This window comes from Eutrigla gurnardus (assembly GCF_963514095.1).
Source record: "Eutrigla gurnardus genome assembly, chromosome: 19".
Lineage (NCBI taxonomy): Eukaryota > Metazoa > Chordata > Actinopteri > Perciformes > Triglidae > Eutrigla > Eutrigla gurnardus.
The window spans coordinates 9,775,170-9,795,817 of record NC_139930.1 but is presented as its reverse complement, the minus strand read 5'-3'; the positions used below and the strand labels follow the sequence as shown (position 1 = coordinate 9,795,817).

At 42.9% G+C, this 20,648-nt stretch overlaps 1 protein-coding gene across 4 annotated transcripts in view; it reads left to right on the top strand.

Annotated features, from left to right (window-relative positions):
* Positions 1-11,155, top strand: part of sema4d (sema domain, immunoglobulin domain (Ig), transmembrane domain (TM) and short cytoplasmic domain, (semaphorin) 4D) — a 37,473-nt gene extending 26,318 nt beyond the window's left edge. For 3 of the 4 annotated variants that reach the window (XM_084035604.1, XM_084035605.1, XM_084035606.1), the window contains 13 exons: positions 891-1,036; positions 1,127-1,189; positions 1,273-1,371; positions 1,452-1,545; positions 1,702-1,818; positions 2,157-2,308; positions 3,259-3,434; positions 3,569-3,725; positions 3,858-4,080; positions 4,443-4,555; positions 4,736-4,911; positions 5,093-5,139; positions 5,249-7,304. In XM_084035604.1, the coding sequence (XP_083891730.1) occupies positions 891-1,036; positions 1,127-1,189; positions 1,273-1,371; positions 1,452-1,545; positions 1,702-1,818; positions 2,157-2,308; positions 3,259-3,434; positions 3,569-3,725; positions 3,858-4,080; positions 4,443-4,555; positions 4,736-4,911; positions 5,093-5,139; positions 5,249-6,258 (2,573 nt within the window). In that variant the 3' untranslated portion in view covers positions 6,259-7,304. Of the gene's footprint in view, positions 1-890; positions 1,037-1,126; positions 1,190-1,272; positions 1,372-1,451; positions 1,546-1,701; positions 1,819-2,156; positions 2,309-3,258; positions 3,435-3,568; positions 3,726-3,857; positions 4,081-4,442; positions 4,556-4,735; positions 4,912-5,092; positions 5,140-5,248; positions 7,305-7,376; positions 7,575-8,556; positions 8,770-8,921; positions 9,014-9,810 lie in introns of those variants that run through there. The other variant, XM_084035607.1, reaches the window with a different exon arrangement.
* Positions 11,156-20,648: the final 9,493 nt, after the last annotated feature.

The window sequence follows — 20,648 nt, the reverse complement described above, 5'->3', positions numbered from 1 at the left end:
AAAGTATCTCAGACCAACCACAGCGTCACCACAGCCCTCCAGTTGGAGCGTTTAGGCGTCAGGCGGAAGTTTCTGTGTGCATGCCCGTCCACAGAAATAGCTCCAGTAACCCAGTAACTCTGTGAGAACCAGTGCAGCTCAACCCTCTTAACAAAGTTCCTCAGCTCGCCGCGGCGCAGTCACTGTTTCAGTCAATCAGTGAGGGTGTTCGCTTTCATCATTGTGGCGTTTATGTCCGGGCACCTGCAACCCGAAACCCACTTGCACCTGGCACACCCGAAGCCAGCCAGACACGAGCGCTCCGCTGGGTTTCCGTCAATCCCAACGCTCGGTATGAAGAGAGTCAGGGACACGCCTCTAACATTCAGCCTTCACTCTGACGAGAGTCGTGTGTTTGTGGCTTTATCTCCAGGCTACATCCGTCACCTTGATGAACTCCCAGCTGTAACTTAAATGTCCATTAAATGTTTTTTTTTTGTCCACCAGGGGGCAGCGAAAACGAGCGGTAAACATATAAGTGACATATTACAGTTTATAAAGTTGTCACGATGAGCAGTCTATACATCTAGCAACATTAGCATTCATTTCAAGTGGTATCCCTGGCAACCAGATTATTGTTTAGTCTCCCTCCTAAATAAAATGCATGACTCCGCTGTGTTTGCCAGCTAGCCACTAACTTTGGCGCTCAGCAAGAAGCGTACAGGTTTTTTTTTTAAAGCAGTCCCGTGCCTTAAAACTAGAAGAATAAGCTTGAAGAAGCTAAACCGCTCCATCAAGCTGACCTCTTTCAGGTCACACAGTCATGTGATATTATTATTCTAACATATATAGCAGCTTTAAATTAAATTCTCAACAATGTTGAATACACATGTTTTTTTGGTTGTGCTCAGATTTAGATCTGATGGAGTTTTCGGAGCCGGACATTTTCAACTACTCCACGTTGTTGCTGAGCGAGAAAAGAGACGCGCTGTACGTCGGAGCCAGGGAGGCCATCTTTGAGCTCAGCAAGAAGAACGTCAGCGTCAAAAACAACAAGGTAACAAATATGAATGAAGATTTCTGACAACGAGAGGAAATAAAATATTCAAGATATTTAGCCTGATTTTTTTTTTCTATACACTTGAAGGTTGGATGGACAGTTGCAGGAAACCCCATGGTGATGTGCATGCAAAAAGGAAAATCAAAGGAGGTTAGTTTAATAATAAGTGTTGATGGTTTTTCAAGAATCACCCAATATATATGTATTTTAATTCATCGAGCGTTGTCTTCCAGAGGGATTGTCTGAACTACATTCGAGTGCTCCAAGTCGTGGACGAGGAGCGGCTGTATGTCTGCGGGACGCACGCCTTCCAGCCTCAGTGTGATTACCTGGTGGGTTCATGGAAAGGTCACGCCGCTCCAGTAAACATACGCAGTCACGGTTACCTTCACACTGAAATCTAATCTTTCAGAACCTCGCGGACTTCTCGTTGGACGGCCGACCTGAAGATGGCCGAGGGAAGTGCTCCTTCGACCCGTCACAAAGCTTCACCACCGTCATGGTTGGTGAGTTGAGGACCAGTTTTGTCATTTCACAAAGAGCTCTTTTGGTTGTCGGCTAAAATGCACAATAATCCTCAATAATCTCTTATTTTCCGGAGGCGAAATGGACTTGCTGGACAATAAATTGCTTTTTTTTTTTATTCCCTGCCTTTCTATCAGATGGAGAGCTGTACTCGGGGACTGCTTATAATTTCTTAGGCAGTGAACCGATTATTTCCCGATACTCTCCATCCCAGTCCCTGCTGAGGACCGAGTACTCCACATCATGGCTCAATGGTGAGTTGGAACAATATGTTTGAGTGTCTGGTAGAGCCGTCCTGAGCCGGAACCCATGGATCGGCATCACAGATCATGATCTTTACTGCGTTGCAGCGCCTCCCTCCTTTAAGATATCGTACTGTGCAAAGATTTAGCAAAACATAAACATGATTTGTTTGCAATAGTATGGTTGCTCCTGAGTTCAGACACTTTGGTCGATAAAATACACCAAGTTGCATTTTTAAATTAGTTTTTTAGAAGACGTTTCTAAAGGTCTCTGCTGGTCTGTGTAATAGCACCCTCAGGAGACTTTTACCAATCGTTTCTCTCTCCGTCTCTCCCTGCTTTCCTCGCAGAGCCCAGTTTCGTTTTCGCCGACGTTATCAGCGAAGGGAGAAACCGGGTGGACGGCGAGGACGATAAAATCTACTACTTCTTCACTGAGGTGTCGGTGGAGTACGAATTCTTTGGCAAGCTGCTCATCCCGCGGGTGGCGCGCGTCTGTAAGGTCAGTACACGTCATGGACCATCTGCACATACCAGCAGCATCCTTCCTCAGCCTGCAGACACCTGCTGTCTCTCTCTCTCACCTCATATCATGCTACAAATCAACTACAGTCAGTCAGCTGATGAGTTATTTATTCATGCACATACAAGGGTCCGGCCCACATTTGACCCATGAGATTCCAGAAATACTGTCTCATTGAGAAACATTTGCCAAACAAAGAATGTATGTTTTGTCCCATGATTGAAATGTTTTGTTATTTTTAAAACCCCTTTTATTAATTATATAAATTGTATTAAAAACACAAAAGGTATTTCTTAAATCACACCTAAAACACATAAGAAACGGAGCATGACATTTCTATGCAAAATGTCCCATTAAAAAAAAATATATATATATATAAATATATTAACAGTTCAGGCATATTCATAAGTCTGTTCCAGTTGAATCATATTTATGTGACGTTTGGAGGTTCAGGCAATAAGCTGTGATGCAATTTATTAGTTTGTATAGAAGCCAGAAGCGTAATTGGAAACAGGACACAGCAGTTAATTTTGTTATGGTAAAAGACATTAATAGCTGTTGTACCAACTGTACACAAAGCTCTGTATTGTTGATGCATGAACTTATCTTAAAATCTGATTGATAGATTATGTTTAATTTTCATCTTTACAACAAAGAACACTGTCCTGTCTTTAACTGGCGTTCAATTCTAGCGTCCTTTTAGGAGAACATTTATAGAAAACAGTGCAAAAATAAGTTGTAGCACTTTGGGAGGGTAATTACTGAAGGCTGCTTCGGAGAAAATATCATTTTGAAAAGCAAAAGGGACTTGTTTCCCCCCATCAGCAGTGGAAATTACACCCATGCACACTCTTCCACCTCCCCCTCCTTCAGCCTTCTTCCTCTGCCTCTCCCCGCGCCGCCGAATGCTAAACCTCTCTCTCCCACAGGGTGACCTCGGGGGGCAGCGCACCCTGCAGAAGAAATGGACGTCCTTCCTGAAAGCCAAGCTGGTGTGCTCCATGCCCGAGCTCAACTTTGTCTTCAACGTCGTGCATGACGTGTTCATCCTGAAGGGGGCAGACTGGAGGGACACGGTCATCTACGGGGTCTTCACCTCGCAGTGGTCAGTGATGGGAACGCCGTGAGAAGGGGAAACTATTTCAATGTAATCCAGGTCCTTAAATTCTCTTCTCTTCCCTCCCCCGCTCTCCTTCCGCCTCATCATCATCATCATCATCGTCACCCTCGTGCCTCCAGGGGGAACGTTGGCCTGTCAGCAGTGTGTGCTTACAACATGACAGCTGTGGAAGAAGTCTTCTCCAAGGGCAAGTACATGCAGAAGGCCACGGTGGAGCAGTCCCACACCAAGTGGGTCCGGTACAACGGCGTCACTCCTTCCCCGCGCCCCGGAGCAGTACGTACCTTTTAACGCACAGCTAATAATTAAGACTGAGCTCAGGTTTGCAGAAATGCTTGTGCAAACCTTCTGTAGTCCATTTAGTCGTGCATTATTTAACGTCTCCTGTCTGCCTTTTCCCCTCGCCAGTGTATTAACAGCCTGATGCGACAGCAGAACATCAGCAGCTCCCTCCACCTGCCAGACAAGACCCTCCAGTTTGTGAAGGACCACCCCCTGCTGGAGGACCCCGTCCTGCCCATCGGCAACGGGCCCCGCCTCATCACCAAGGACGTCAACTACACTCAGATCGTCGTGGAGAGGGTCCGGGCGCTCGACAGGAATATTTATGATGTCATCTTCACCGGAACAGGTAGGAACACAAATAGTTATTTATTCACATTTTTATTGATTTTATTCATTATTTATTGATTTTTTTGATTATGAAATATATCTGCATTAAGAAAAAGAGCTTTCTGTATGACAACTATTATATAGTGGTATATAGTGTTTTTTTTAAATAATACAGAAGATGATATGTAAGAATTTTGCAAATATTCAAATGCAAAAAAGGTGGTGCATGTAAATCACCACTCAAAGGAGCTGCATTCATATAGCATGTTTATCTTTATAACTGATACCATTCAATTGAATATGAGTAAATCCTGTATTGTAATATTTTGTATAATTTCCAGCTTCTACCTCGGCTAAATGCTTTACCGTTGTTACTTTTAGATAAGGGGGTCCTGCACAAATCCGTGGTGTATGAAGGAGAAGTGCACATTGTGGAGGAGATCCAGCTCCTGAAGAACTCCGAGTCCATCAAGAACCTGCTGCTGTCCTCTGAGGTCAGTGACGTGTCAGTCCGACTCCCACCTCTGTGAAAGTTTGAACGTTGAGTTCTTGTTTAAACTCTTTGAAAGCGAAACCAGCAGTTCTCTAAATCCGACGAGACTGCACGTTTGTGGTTGGTTATCATCGTGATCTTTCCTTTTGTTGTCATATTTATGTACCTCGTGCTTCCACAGACACGGTCCCTGTACGCTGGCTCAGACTCTGGTGTGGTCCAGTCCCCCACGGCCTTCTGTGGCCGCTATCTGTCCTGCGCTGACTGCGTCCTGGCTCGAGACCCGTACTGCGCCTGGGACCCTCACAACGCCGCCGCCTGTGTCAATATCTTCGATGCTCCCAGTCAACGGCTTCGGTAATCTTGTTTTTTCTGCATACCGGTACTCCGCTCATGCATTATCAGGCTGGCTAACGAAACCAAAGCACCATCACCTTAACTGATAATCCATCCAGTTTGACCTGCTTTACTGTGTGGAAGGGTGTGTGCATATTTCAGATTGCCATGAATATAGAGCTTGTTTTTGTTTGATTTGCAGGAAGCTAATCCAAAGCCTGAATGGTGACGCAGACAAGTGTCCTTCAGGTAGGTTTCAACACGCTCACATCCGGCCTCGTAAAGAAGCCCTGTTACATGGACAGTGAGTATAAATCACTTGGCCCCAAAACTCACGACTTTCTTGTTTGCCTCGTAGCGGCGGGTCCGTCTCCGAAGGACTACCAGCGTGTGACGGTGAGACCAGGGAGCTCTGCGGAGCTGCCGTGCCTGGGACACTCCAACCTCGCCCAGGTGATGTGGAAGTCCAACGGCTCCGCTCTCACCGAGGCTTCTCGCTTCCACCTCATAGGCGAAAACGGCCTCCTCATTTACAGCGTGGCCCCGGAGGACCAGGGTCACTACGAGTGCTGGTCAGTGGAATGGGCCCCCGCGGCCGGGAAGAACTTCAGCCGCCTCCTGGCCGGGTACATCCTCACCCTGGATCCCCCGCCCCGAGCCCCAGCCCAGGCGGGCCAGGTGACCACCACCCTCGGCAGCCAGGAGACGTCTAGCACACGTGCAGCTGAAGGTAATGGTAAGACAGACAGAGCCTTACTAACGTCGGCCCTTGCCCCTCCCAGCTTCACATCCACAGTCCAGTTCACCCCCCCACCCCAAACTGACTCATCACTAACACCGCCGCCCAGCAGCACCATCAAGATCCAACCAAAGCAGCATGTGGCTCCGAGCTCCAACGCTCCCCGCCCGGACATCCAGGACCCGGCGGCCGAGTACCTGCAGCACAACAACAGCACGGCCCTCCTCTTCCTCTTCCTCCTGTTCTTCCTCCTCTTCCTGGCCGCGTTGGTGTACAACTGCTACATGCAGTATCTCCCGGCGCCGTGCCTGCGGCTGCGAGCCGCTCTGTTGGGCAGCCACAAGAGCGCCAATCAGCCCGAGTATCGGGCCTGCGAGGCGGGACTGATGGAGGCATCCGCCACGGAGAAAATCAACATGACGGAGCAGCCGACGCAGAACGGCAGCCAGACCACCCAGAACCTGCGGGCGCTCCGCGACACCGGCTACGAGACGGAGCCGGAGTGCGGCAACGGTCAGATCCCGTCTCGCGCGTTCGGAGGCGACAGCCCGTCCCAGGAGAAACCCTTCGATGTGGACTGTGAATCTCAGCCCATCCAGTTTGCAGATGCAGATGAACCGTACTGCTAGGCTGAAACCTCTCCGAGGCTCACAGATTAGAGACGATTACACACTTTCACTGCATCTTTCTCCAATGTGGAAGTATGTCCAGTGTGACCGTTTCATCATCAACTCGGGCGTTCCACTCGGCTGTACAGATTAAACTTCCTGTCTGATTTAGGGTTTATGATGATAAAGCGAAAAACTGTATTCACAGAAGCTGCACACTCTCAGCTTAGTCCAGCGAGAAAAGCTATTTCTTAAATTCCAGATTGGAAACATTGTTTACCAAATTGGTAAGTTAGCTTGATGTTTTCCAAATTGGAGTCCTTTTTTTTTTTTTTTTTACAGCCCGTTTGAAGAAAAATCTCTTGAAGCTTTTGCGTCTTTTTTTTTCTTGAAGCAACATGCCGGCTATTGGACTTTGGGTAAATGCTTCGACACTACAGTAATTTCTCAGGGAAGATTTGCTGAGTACGTTCTAGACTAGCTTTGTGCAGAGTTGCCGTCTGCAGCACCCGGTACGCGGGGCCTTAATCGCACACCAGTGAGGTGGCAAAGTACGGTTTGAAGGTCGGAAAAAAGTGGCCAAGCGACGACTTGCATAATAGATCATGCTAGAATGAATCAAACCACTGTTTTGTGTAGCGTTGTCTTATGAGTGACAAGAGTTTCTCTGTATTTAATTATTTTTCCTCCTATGACGTCGACATTCCTACGTGGATTCAACCTGACGGTCCTGCGTATTAACTTCTACTAGTCATTCTCCATCATGTGGTCTGTTGATAAGATGTTCAGTATGACGCAATGCTTTGATAAATATCAATCATCAGTTCTTTCTCGATAAACAGCCCTGGAAACGATCTTTTAAAAGAAGTTATTTTTCTATTATTATTTTTTAATTAAGCCTTCAGTTTTAGACATTTTTCAGAGAATTATTATTTAAGATGAGTCACATTTGTGGTGAAATCATTTTGTGTAAGTAGCTGTGATCTTCCTTCCTTTTTATTTTATTTATTACAGCATATTTTTTCCCAGATCTTAGTCCAGTAGTCTCCCTCTTGTCTCGTCTTGCATGTCTCCCCATTCGTCTAGATTTCCTATTTTCCTCAATCCTCTCTCTTCTCCCATCACTCCCTCCCTCACAGCCTCGTCTCCTGTCGACACTTCATCTCCCTTGTCCCGCTCTGCCCTCCCTTCCTCCTCTTCTTCCACCTCTGCCGCCACCCAGCCCCACAGCGTGGAGGCCCGGGAGGCAGAGGTGAGACTGTTGCCTCCCCTGCTGAAGGACCAGGCCTGGGGGGTTCACGCCCAGGAGGCCTTCCTGCTCTTCTGCCTGGCCTTGGGTGAGTGGTGTCGGTGGCGTTGACTCGACTCACACCGCCCCAACTGGAAATCTCTCACTTTTTAACCCCTCCCCCTTTTCCACTCATTCTCTTTTTCTTTCTGCACGTTGCATGTTACCATTTCCTACACTAACTGTGTGTGTGTGTGTGTCTGCGCGCGTGTGTGTAAAACAAGCCTGCCCTTTTTTGCTTCAAGGCGTTTGACTCGTGGAAAAACTGTTCATCTTCATTGTAGGCGTCTGGTAAGATGCCTGTATAATGAGCGAATGTTTAAAAAGACAAGATTCAGTATTAAACTGTCAACCTCGAAGTGATCGAAGTTTCAATTCTATGTGAATGAGAGTTTTGTGTATCGTGTGATGTAACAGCAGTCCGACGTGAAACATGTAACATTTAGAAGTGGGTCCTTTTCTATCCAGGGTAATATTGTAGTCTTGCATCTCAATACTTTATCTGGATCTCTTTTTTTGTGCCTGTAAACAAGTGTAAATATAGATGTATATATGGAAAATACCATTTGAAGATGTACATAAGTCTAGGGGACATTTTGGGACTTTTGCTCTTGGTAGGGAGGCTAAATAAATCTTGTCAAATGTTTTCAACACTGGCTTGTTTTCTTACTTTACTTTACTTTAGTTATTTTTAAAGAAATTTGTGACAATAAGTGACCAAAAGTTTAGGATCTTGTTTGGTATACTAAAAATATCAAACTAATATCACTGGTAATCTTATTTATTGCATACAGCTCATTAAATCTGGCTTCATCTGTTCAAGATGTGTTTAATCACAGCTGAGATCAGGCGTTACGCATATTTTCTGCTGCATGTGTATTCGGTTTCACCTCTAGAACTCACGCATCACAAACAGGTCTACCAAAGGCAAGTATTCCCACTTCACCTAACGGCACGTCTGTGTGGCGTGTCAGCGGCTCCACCAAACGGGGGTTAGGGGGGTCAACATGAAGTCCTGTTCTGTCCCCCAGGTCCCAGTGATGTCCGCATTCACTGGCTCATAAATGGGCACAGCCTGGACACCCCCATAATGGAGTACCGCCGGCCACTGGGCCAGAAGGAGGTCCTGGTGAGCAGCTGGCTCCGAGAGGGCCCGCTGATCAAGGACGCCCGTTACCACTGTGTCGCCGAGGCCAGCACAGGAAATGACATGTCTGAGGTGGACCTGCGCCTCACTATTGGAGGTATATCTGGACCGAAGCACGTGTGTGTCCAGTGTGAGGAACGTTACGGATATGTCTGTGTCTATACGTCTCCACAATGTGAGCTGTGTTGTGAGGAATGCATGTAGAGAGGTCAAAGAGTTATTCCCATAAAAGATGTTGTTATTTGACAGACGAAGAGAGCATTCCATCCCGGGATTTGAACCAATGGAGGAGTGCGCTCACAGAGCATGAGCGACTGCTCAAGAGATGGGCGAAGGCTTGGGTAGGTTCACGTCCATGCATGCGAGTGAGTCTTCTCCCGACCTCATAATGGTTATTGTGCGGTTTGCCCGGGTCGACAGACATCATGTGCACTAGTTCTAACCTGCTCTGCATGTTTGGCTTCAGGCTAGTGGTTTCAACTCTCTGCCACTTTGAGGTTTTTTTTTTCTGCTGCAGCAGCAGAGAAGTACAAAGTCCAGATTTATACAGGGCAAATAATTAGGGACACGAAGCTAAAGCCAGCTGATTGATATTCCATCAAATAAACAGTTTAAGTGTTGTGCAAATGATGTTTATTCTACTTTTCTTTCTGGAATAAAGTGTTTGCCAGAGTTTGAAGAAAGTGAAGTGCACATATTTGACTAAATTAGCTTTTCCTGCAGCTTTTTTTTTTAAACTCCTTTCATCACATTTAACTGCATTGACATTTAAACACTTTTTATGTTCCACATGATCTTTTAACCACATTCAGCTAATCGTGTTCCAGATAACGAAAGACTTTGATGTTCCTTAACAAAAACAAACAAAAAAGAAACATTACCAAAGGGTTCTTCCAAAAATACATGCACAAGTCTTGTGACATATTTCAAAATATGTCACAAGACATAAATTAAAAACATCTTATTGGGAGCATGTCATTAGGACTGTAGCTGTAAAAGTTTGGATAAATATGAATTAATATGAATCATCGGATTAATGCCTGATAAAATGGCAGATTTGGTTGAACGGTTCAACATCTGTTACTAACATGTCGTCGTCCTCTACTTGTGCAGTACCACTCTGCTCGTCCCCCCACAGGAAAGCTGTGATGGCCACTGAGCTCCGAAGGCGTCACAAGTTTTACTGGTGTCCGGCTGAATCTGGTTGTGAACGCGGCCCTCGCTCAGCCCGGGTGGACTGACCTTTGACACTGAAACTCTCGCCACCAGACGGAAACACGTGTCGCTTCTTACTTCACGTAGATGCTTGACGGAGAATTCACGACACCTGCCTTCTGCAGGGAGGCTCACCTGGCTGTGGGGACGGTGTCGGGACTCCTTCCAAAAACTGACGAGGATCTGAGGACGTGCAGTCTGAGGACGTGTGGGCTGCCTTTCCACCTAAGTGTGCATTTATTTCTGTTTTATCGATGAAAAGGAACATCCTGGAGTCGGTGCTTGTATGGGACAGTAAACCTGATGGCATATGAGGAGCACTGATCTGTATTTGTAAGCGATGCAGCAGCTGAGGCTTGTAAAATAGTTTGGGTTTCTTTTACAAAGATGTTTGCACTTCCAGAGCCTCAGTACGGTCTTTCAAATCTTCCCTGCAGTTTGACATTTTCACTTCTTTTTTTTCCCCCTTCCAGAGAGTCAAAGACTGAGCTCATTCACTGGATGGAGTAGGTTACTGTGGGAAGTTCTTTTCAACCCCAGTTCACCTCTAATGTTTGACATACCTTCCTGCTTTCTGTCTGCAGTTAGTTTTGGTTTGAAGCAGAAATAAACTGAGTTTGTTTTATCCTTTGTTTACATTCACTCTTAAAAGTCTATTCATCACATGTCCAGAAGCACGTTTATCAAATTCTTTTTTGAATCAGATGACATTAAATATTTAGTTTCACCCATTTATGACTCTGCAGGATCAAAACTAGAGTGGCATGGTGACACAGCCTTATCCACAGGAACTATTTTTTAACCATCTGAATTATTAACCGACCGACCAGTTCTCCTTGGAAGTCATCTTTGACATTTAAAAACGTATTTTTGCCTTGAATAGTTATGTCCATAGTTAATATGTAACACAAAATGCAACCGAGGAAAATAAAATATTGATTATAGGCAGAATTTCTGTAATGCTTTTATATATTCATAGCACCATAACTTGTGCCACAGCGCCCTCGTGTGACCAAGTGAGGGAGCACAGGCAAAGAAAAAAGGAAAACACAAAAAATGTGTCTTTGTTTATCAAATAGATGACTCAAGTGTCACAGTAGCAAAGTCATCTGTAGGGTGTGATGTAAAGAAGTCCTTTTTCTCACAAATACCGATTTGAGGATCTATAAGGCCTCACCAAAAAAGTTCCTCCTTCCATCAGCCCAACACTGATTTAGGCATGAAGTCACAAGACGGTTCTCTCCTTACTGAATGCATGAAAGCAATGTTGTGAACCTGAAACTAATGCAAACCCCTGTAACCTATCATTAAACACAGATACGATTCAGAAATGCTGTATTGATCATTTCAACAAGTTGATAATCGGGGCACTTTGGGTGTTGCTTGACCGACTGAAATGATGTTTTTCTTTCATTCATAAAGTTATCATGAGGACCAATACGGAAGGATTTTCTTACTGAGGCACAATGATGTTGCTGCTTCGAGTACATTGTTTTAGAACAAACCCGCAGTGCATTTTGCTTTTTAAAAGCACCATGTTTGTGGGAGCCAGTAAGGTTTGTGTGTCTGCAGACTGGTGGATCCATCCTGTGGATCCAGTTGTTTTCACTCGTCTTCAGACATCAAAACTGCTCTGATTTAATCAGTGGTGATTATTTATAGTTATTGGAGATGAGAGGTTCAAAGTCAACATGTTGTGAGGTTTTATTTGTTCTTACAGCCCAAACAGAACATGATAACTGTCAATCAATAACAACATTCATTGCATATCTCGCACATGGAAAGCAAAACAGATTGGAACATCATGACTGTGTTCTGCACATTTCTAATTTTCTGTATTTGTGGAGTTTATTTAATAAGTATACGAGGTGCAGCTCTCATTGTGGAGCCTCTCTCATGTTCATGTCAGGACATAAAACTCCTCAGATTTGTGGAGATCACAAGACTACAAAGTCTAAATTGACACTCTGTGACCTGTGTTGTCCTTCCCCCCCATTTATGATTAAATTCCAAGAAAAATATCATAATTGAGTTTACATCCCATTTATAGGCACGATAATTATAATCAGATGTGACCATTCCAGTTTGCCCAAAACATCTCAGAACATGAAGCAAAAGTTTGTAATAAGGAGAGCTCTGTGCTGCAGCTTCCGACCCACAGAAGACCATAAACTAATGAGATAATCAATTAAGAAGGTCATTTTCTCATAGACTTCCATGCAAACAGATGTCTTTTTGCAACCAGAGGAGTCGCCCCCTGCTGGCCAGCAGCGAGAATGCCAGGTTTAAAGCACTTCCTCGTTGGTTTCACTTTAAATAACCGATGGTTGCTGCCTTAATCTGGTTCTGACCCACCTTGTAATGACGTCGATGACGAAAAAGGGTTTACTTCCGGGTTAGGCTGCTCCGTGGCGGGTGCGTCCACTCCGTCGATGAGCGAGTGAAGCGCGCCGCACCTGTGTCCCTCGTGCATGTTCGCGTGCATGTTATCGCTGCATCTTTGCGAACCCGGATGATAACGTGTAGCTCGTGCCTCCAAGGTATAATGCCTTCTTTCCTCCTTCATTTTATGTCGGCCTACACGTTTTTTAGTACCGAGGAGCCCTGTTGGCTGCTGTTTTGGCCCTATAGCTTATTTAACATACTTAATTGAATAATTCATTTTGGTAACCTTTTGTATGAGTTCGTGTTGACATAAACATTTTAATAAAAAAGAAATAACGCACTGACAGTTAACTGACCTCTCCAACAAAAGGAACGTGTACATAAATGTAAGTGGCAAACCAAACCTCAGCTTATTTAAAGGGAAGAGCTTATATTGTTTTTTCTGGGTAGACCAACTGTTGCTAGTAACAGAACTATTAAGCTGTTCCATTCTTTCAGGTGGTTGGGTTTATTTCTATACACGCAGTTTAAACCCTGAGTGCTTCTGTCTTGCAGTGTGAGTGTCAGCTGTGTGTTTCTCACGATGCTGGTGGTGGTTTTTAGAGTCTCCTCCCGGTGGTTTCCCTGGCACCCTCTCCTGTCCAGGTAGGCCTAATGCTGCTGAAGTAGGATGCTTTTCACATAGAACATATAACATGCTCTCTGTTGCAGCTTTGTCTCAAAGTATCAAATGTGGATCATAGACTGTATGAAGTGGCGTAGTCATGGTTACTTCACCCACTGGTTTGTGGACTACAGTTCTGAAGCCTTGAGTTCAGCATTTTGCCAATCGCCATCTTGTACATTTTGCTAACAGTGAACAGAAGTGACCATATTTGGACTGCAAAGGAGCGACGGGTGGATCTGACAAACACAGGCAGCAGAGCGGCAACCGTACTGCATCTGGATCCATCTGGCTTCTGGTGTGAAGCTGTTTACAAAGTTAGCTTCAGTACGTCCGTAGTGTGGTAGCACCCTGTCAATCACAAGGTAGCCAGGCCCTAAAGCCTTCTCTGCTTTTATTTATTTATTTATATATTTATTTATGGTGTATTTGACTCTAATTGGACCATGGAAAAAACAATTAAGGCAGCGTGTCTGTTTGGGCATCTGTCTGGAAGACTCCTGTGGAAGTCATTTCACACAGCACACATTTCTGGTCAACCAGTGATGAAAAATAGTGAGAACAAAGGACTAAATACTTGTCTTCATTTTATTTGCCATATAAGAAAATGTATTTCACCTAATGTTCTTCATTTGCTATTTTATTTGTCATTAGATATTTACAATGTGGTTCATTATTGCTACCACACTCCTATTGAAATTAGCTACTAAAATTACGTAGCTGTAAAGTTTACGTTGACTTATGGAAGATAACTTTGTTAGCAGCTTCACACCAGAAGCCAGAATGAGCCAGATGCAGTAAGGTTAAGGTCCGTCGCTTATGTTCCTCTAATCCCCCTATCCATCCTCCACAGTCCAAATATGGTCACTTCTTTTCCCTGGCTGCAAAAATCCAAGATGGCGGCGGCCAAAATGCATAACTCAAGGCTTCACAAACCAATAGGCGACGTCCACTTCTTATATACAGCATGTGGTAAGAACCACAGTTGTTGTAGGTGTAAGTATTCCCCCAATGACCCCAAGGGGAGACGAGCCCATTCCACACTCAAAAATACATTTCAACAAACGACACAAAGATGAGATTTATGCTTCAAAAGGTATTTTTCTGCTCCCTGAAATGCCTCTTTTTCAATTTTTCCATGGTGAGGAACTTCCTTCAACTAAATGAACTGGAGTGATCAGTTTAGCCCTCTTAGCTCTGTCACCAGCCTATCAAATGCACTCGGGCCCAGATCTGCACATTTGCAGAACAAGTCATTTGCGTTGTGAAGTGCAGCTTTTATCAGCTTAGAACGTGAGCCAAATGGAAGTCGATTTGATCTCATCCAGCCCTGAAACCGTTATCCATGCTTTGATCACCTCCCAGCTTAATTACTGTAACTCCTCGTATATATAGGGTTGACCCATTCCACACTAACTGAACTCCAGATGGTTCAAAATGTCAGCTGCTGAACTTTTAACTGGAAAAAAGAAAAGGCAACGCATCATTCCTGTCTTGGCTCTTCTGCCAATGAAATGCAGAATTGATTTTAAAATGTAGCTATTTGTGGTTTATGCCTTCAATGGATTAGTTCCACAATACATTACTGACCGACTTGAATCCATATTGTGTTGTTATTGTTATATATTAACAACTCCTCACTTATGCCTCAAACCCACACGTGGTCGAGCCTTTTCTTTGCTGCTCCTTATGGCTCTGGAATAGCATCCTGTTCCACCACTGACAATCTTTAATTAAGTTTAAAAATTACGTTTTTCACTTGCTTTGGTCCAGTCTGAGGCGGCCCCATGACTTTTGTCAATCCCCATCTCAACGTATTTCTAACATCGCCTTAATAGTTTTTAATCTACTGTTGATTTAATTCCATATCTCCGTCTCGTTTTAGCTGATCCTCTCATCCTGCTGCTGCTGCTGCTTTTTTAATGAACCATTCACAGAAAGCTCCGATGATGCCCTAGACCTGATTATGAAAATGAGCTCTCAAGGCCTCGCATTGTCCTAACAGGAAATTCTTACATCACTCCGCTCCTCTTCAAGTAGGCTATCAATACTGTTTCCCTTTAGCTATTCATTTGATTGTGTGTTCACTGAGCTTTTAAGAAACATGACACATGTATAACGCGGGCAGTAATGCTATTGGAGTGTGGTCACGAACAGGTTGTTATTAGGTCACGGATGTGGGGCAAGAAAACGACACTCGGTTCCATTCAGCGAGAACACAATGGTGACTGAATCTTGTGTAACGTTTTATTTATATATTTTTTCATTAAATATAGAAGTGTCCCTGGCCCATATGAATAGACTGAATATGTATGGCGTCAGCTGTGTGTTGTTAATTACATAAGTTGTAATAAAAGTGGGATGTTAACCGCAGTAAAACCATTAGATGGCTGTTAGAGCATCGCGGTGAAGTAGATTTTAATTATTTCATCAAAACTGAGCTTGCACCATTAATCATTTTATGTATTTTACTTTTTTTTTTATGTAAAAGTGGCTTGTTGTCCCTATCATCAAACATATTGGTTTTGTGAGTGTTACCCAAAGAGTAACATATTAAATCGTATTATTGGTTCTGCAGCCTTGTGGTTTTGTAATTTATTAAATAAGCGTTGTAAATATTATTGCCCCTGGCTCACCAAGACAACAATGGAAGGTGAATCTAGAGTTTTTTGTTTTTTTTAACCAAATTAGTTAGCTTCACAGAAACCCTGAACTGTACGCTAGCTAATACTTCAAATCAAAGAAAATGCCACACTCATTAGTCTCCAGGCCTGCAAGGTATCCAGCAAACGTCACTACAATGAGGGAAAGAAGCTGACCACCTTTCTGCTGAGAGATTTCAAGTTGAATCCTCTCAGAATCATTTGGCTTCCGTTATGTGCATTTATGCAACCTTCTTGTCCGCAGTCATTGCCTAACAGATACCATAACCTCAAAAAATACGTGGGATGGCTGTTGTAGTGTGACCAGCAGGATGGATTCAGAAATGTGGGCCCATACCTGTCATGAGGTGTGTTGTATCCCCAAAGACATTCAATTAAAATAGGCAAATACTCCTTTTGTTGCGATAATTCTACAACAGTATTAGGTTAGTTGATTAAGAGGCATGGTTTGGATTAATGGTGTCTATAAGGCTACAGAAACACACTTCTGCTAAGACACTTCTGGTGCCCCAGACCTAAATATGAAAATGAGCTCACAAGGACACATACTGTCCTAACAGGAAATTCTTACATCACTCTGCTCCTCTTCAAGTAGTCACTCAATACAATTTCCCTTTAGCTATTCATTTGATTGTTCCAGCTTTAAAAAAACATTAAACAATTGTATAACTTTTCTGCTAAGGTTTGAATTGTCTTTCTCTCGATGCATTCAGGGCACTCCTGAGGTGAGTCCAGCAGAAACCTATTAAACCTACCTGGATGACTTACATTTTGTGAATGTTCTCAGTATTATTCATGAAATAAGTGGAAGACACATTCATAGAGCACTCTTATTTTGAAAGCTTTGCCTGTCACAGACCTGTGGGTTGTTAAAATGTTAAAAGATTCATTGGAGGAGGATAATCCCGATTGCACCATCTTATTTATTATTTATTAGACACTCTGAGCAACAGTGAACTGTCCACAGATGGACCCTATCAGACACTCCTGGAAGCCTATAAAGACTACTGCACAGCAAACGTCCCCCAGAGACCAGTCATCAGTGGTCAGTCCAGCAGCTGGCAGATATTCAAGATATTCCCGCCTTTTCTTTTCAACTGAGCTCACTTGTGTTTCTGTTCACATTGGCAGGGAAACGGAGGGTGGGCCTTCAGTGCCTCTGGATCTCTGGACACCTGCTTACAGAACACTACAATGTGTGAGTAGAGCTTTTTTGCACCTCTAGCCCACGCAGCGACCTCTGAAAAGTCAAGCCAAAACTGAAGTGCCTTAAACTTGCATTTTCTCCATTGGCCATCAGGGGGCGACCCCTGCAGTTGAAAAAAGAAGTCTGATTGTATAGAAGTCCATAAAAATGCCCTTAATGCTCACTTGATTTATCATCTGAGTAAACATGAGTTTATGGTCTCAATCTCTAGTTTCAAGTCTTCTTCAATACAGCATGATGTTCATTTAGTCAATTATGATCCATTAAGAGTCAAAAAGTTGATAAACACCACCGTCGTTACCACACGACCGTGTTACAACCGTTGACACGACCACGTTACCGCCGTTGACACGACCACGTTACCGCCGTTGTTACCACACCACCGCGTTACCACGCGACCACGTTACCGCAGTCGTTACCACATCGTTACCTTGCGACCACGTTACCACCGGCGCTACTGCGCGACCGCGTTACCACACGATCACATTACCACCGTCTCACCACATAAAATATTCACAGTTACAATTAGGGGTGGGGGCGGTATCTCGAATATAGTCGATGTATAGTGGTTTGTTGTACATGAGATGTCTTAGTGACTATACCGTAAATATCGCAACTTGTCGAGTCTAATTTTGTGAAACCGCTGGCATAAACAAACAGCACAAGTGTTATAAAAGTATGCACTTGATGGTTTGGTATTTGTATAGCGACTGTTAACGGAGGCAAGTCAGTGACTGTCCTGTAGAACGCGGTCAGGAATCATGGAGTAATGGGCTACATCCATAAAACATCACAAATCTGTATCAATGGAATTCAATTTGGCATCTCATTGTCAATTGTCTAACCACGTATCAGGTGTGTCAAACCGATCCAGTAAAGGGCCGCTGTGGCTGCAGGTTTTCATTCCAACCAAGCAAGAACACACCTGATCCAACCAATCAAGGTGTGAAGGCAAATCAGGTAGGTGAATAAGTCGAGTCAGGTGTGTCCTTGCTTGGTTGGAATGAAAACCTGCAGCCACAGCGGCCCTTTACTGGATCAGTTTGACACACCTGCACTAGATGGTACTGTAGTGTTTCTAATGACTTTTCTCAAGCACGGACTTCTGTAATTGTATGCATCAAAGGGTTAAATTGAAAAATTCATTTATTAAGTACTTATTAAGTACACCTAGAGGAAATCTACATATATATATATATATATATATATATATATATATATATATATATACACACACACACAACTTAAAAATATTGCAATATTTTTTATAAGCCATATCGCCCAGCCCTCGTGACAATGCTAGCATGTGGATGTTTAGCAGGTATAATGTTTACCATGTTAATTTATTTTCTAATTAGCACTAAACATAAAGTAAAAGCGGAGGCTGTTGGTTATGTCTCTAGTGTTACAGGTATAAGCTTTTTTATCCTTTTAAAGTCCATGATTATCAATTTTGACTGCTGAAAAACAGTTGCTGGTTGCTGATTGTATTAGCTGTAGCTGTAGTAATACGCATTAGCTCCATACACAGGGTTAGACGGCAGGATCAATTAACATTATTTGACTCAATAGTTTGTAGTTCCAATAACATTTTTGCCGATAGCGATATTTCAAAAATGAATAGTGAAAATGAATACCAGCAAATTAGAGTTCAACGTGAGTTCATATTTCACTTTAATATTGACATCCCTGAACTTCCGTACCGCAGGCCTACTGACTCACCCTGCACTGATCCCAGCTTCTCATATAATCATGCATTAACTTTGCTTTTACAATGTCTAAACCCAGTTTGTGACATATTTAAGTTAATAGGATGAAGAACCATAAGACAACAGTATAAAACTGCAAAATGGTGATGATTTTTAGTCCTTTGTACAATATCAAACCTTTCAAACAGCAGCAAATACACATTTCACCATGTGCAGTTTTTACTTATTCAAGTAATTTTAATTTCTAGCAAGCAGAGACTATCACTGTCCCCGGGTGTAGTATGACAAAGGACATGATAAATGATTTAAATTGTCAACAAAAACATAAAAACATGAGTATAAAGGATGTCATTCTAATAATTAAATCAATAGGATGTTTTTTTTCCTTCAAAAGATAAATGTCCAAATATGTTTCACCAGATTTGTCAACCCAAAACACATTTGTTGTTCTCGTACATTTGTCCTCATACATATAAACAGTAAATTGCTGATTAAACGTGAAGGTGGCAACTGTTCACATGAATGTGGAAAAAAAAAAGCAGATAATGGTGACAATCAAAATCACGGGGGTGGCATTTCTGCTTCTAATTTCTTTTGCTGGCTATCTCTCTTGTTTGCTATTTCATAAACGGAACATGAGCTCATAGAATAATGCGAACGTCTCATATCTGATGATGTATGTAACATTTTTAAAGGGCAGTGAAGAGAAAACAAAATGTACACCTGCGTCTGGAATGGTCTCTTCCACTATTCTGCAAGCCTCCCCTGAATGAGTCATCCAGCCGGCTGCTCATTGGATAAGACCATGCCATCCCAAGGGATTGCCTTGCAGAGGCAGAAAGGCCTTGCTTCCATTCACAGAAACATTGGTATGCCAGCCTGCTATTTCATTCACATAAAAGACTAATATTGCATGCTTTTTGTCCTCCGCTCTCCTCCTCCTTTGTCTTTTTGCCTCCTCTTTTGATTTGCGAGGGCCAACCTTTTTCTTCCCCGCTTTTGTGTTTTTCTGACGAGAGAAGGCAGACGTGCTGTCTTTTTTTTTTTTTTTTTTTTTTTTTCTATATTTGCCCGGCTGGGAAGAGAGATGTTGGGAGGGACTGCAGTGCGAAATCTGCAGCAGAGTGAGAGCGGAAGCTGCTTATGAATGAGTGTCAGTCTTTCGGCTTTGCTAGATGCTCCTGAGGACATTTTACATGAATGGTGTCTGGCTGTGTGCTTTCCGCTACCGTGGAGACAAAGATGCTTCATTGCTGCTGGTTTTAAGGAGACTCATGGGCTTTTTCCTGTCATCCCTTTGGCTGTTTCATTGACTCATCTGCCTGAGAAACGTGTCGTTCATACTAAGTTTTTTTTATTATTATTATTTTTTTTAGTTGTGTCATTCATGTAATTCAACCTGGACCAGTTGCTGGGTATTTTAGACGAGCCGTGAGATTGAATCTGCTTCCTCGTTGTGAACGGAATTTTATGGATAGAAAAATAGTGTTGCAAATTAGACACATATAGTCTCCAAACAATTTTATGGAAAAAAATTCTTTATTCATTTTTGCATTTATCCATGATTATTAATATTTTGTGCAGAGAGAACGTGTATTAAGCAGTCGTAGGTTTTTCAAAGTACGTAAAGGAGTGATGTCGGTCCATATTCTGCAGCTATTATATATTTACATGGACAATATATTAATGATGTTGCGTATTTCTGGCCATGCTAAGATTGTACTGTATTGTTGCTTTCAGTGATTCACTGTATCAATATTTATTTTAAGAATTTCTTTTCGGAAAACGGGATCTTTATGAAACATTTAAATAGAGATTTTATTCTCAAATGAAACACGTCTGTATTTAATTTTTTTTAAGAATACGATTTTGGCAGAATTATAGTTGTCAGTTAGATTGATGCTAGTTTTCATTACCTATTTAATTTCATTCATCTGTGATTAGGTTATTGTGAGTGTCATCCTTTCCATCACAACTTTGATCAGTTCATCCATTCAATGAGGGATTAATTGTCTATAACATGAATTCAAGCAGAAAATGATGAATCATTATTTTATTAAGTGAAATAATCAAGTTACCTCTCAGTTTTAATTTCCTTTTCTCAGAAAGACAAATGAGGGGGAAAGAATTACG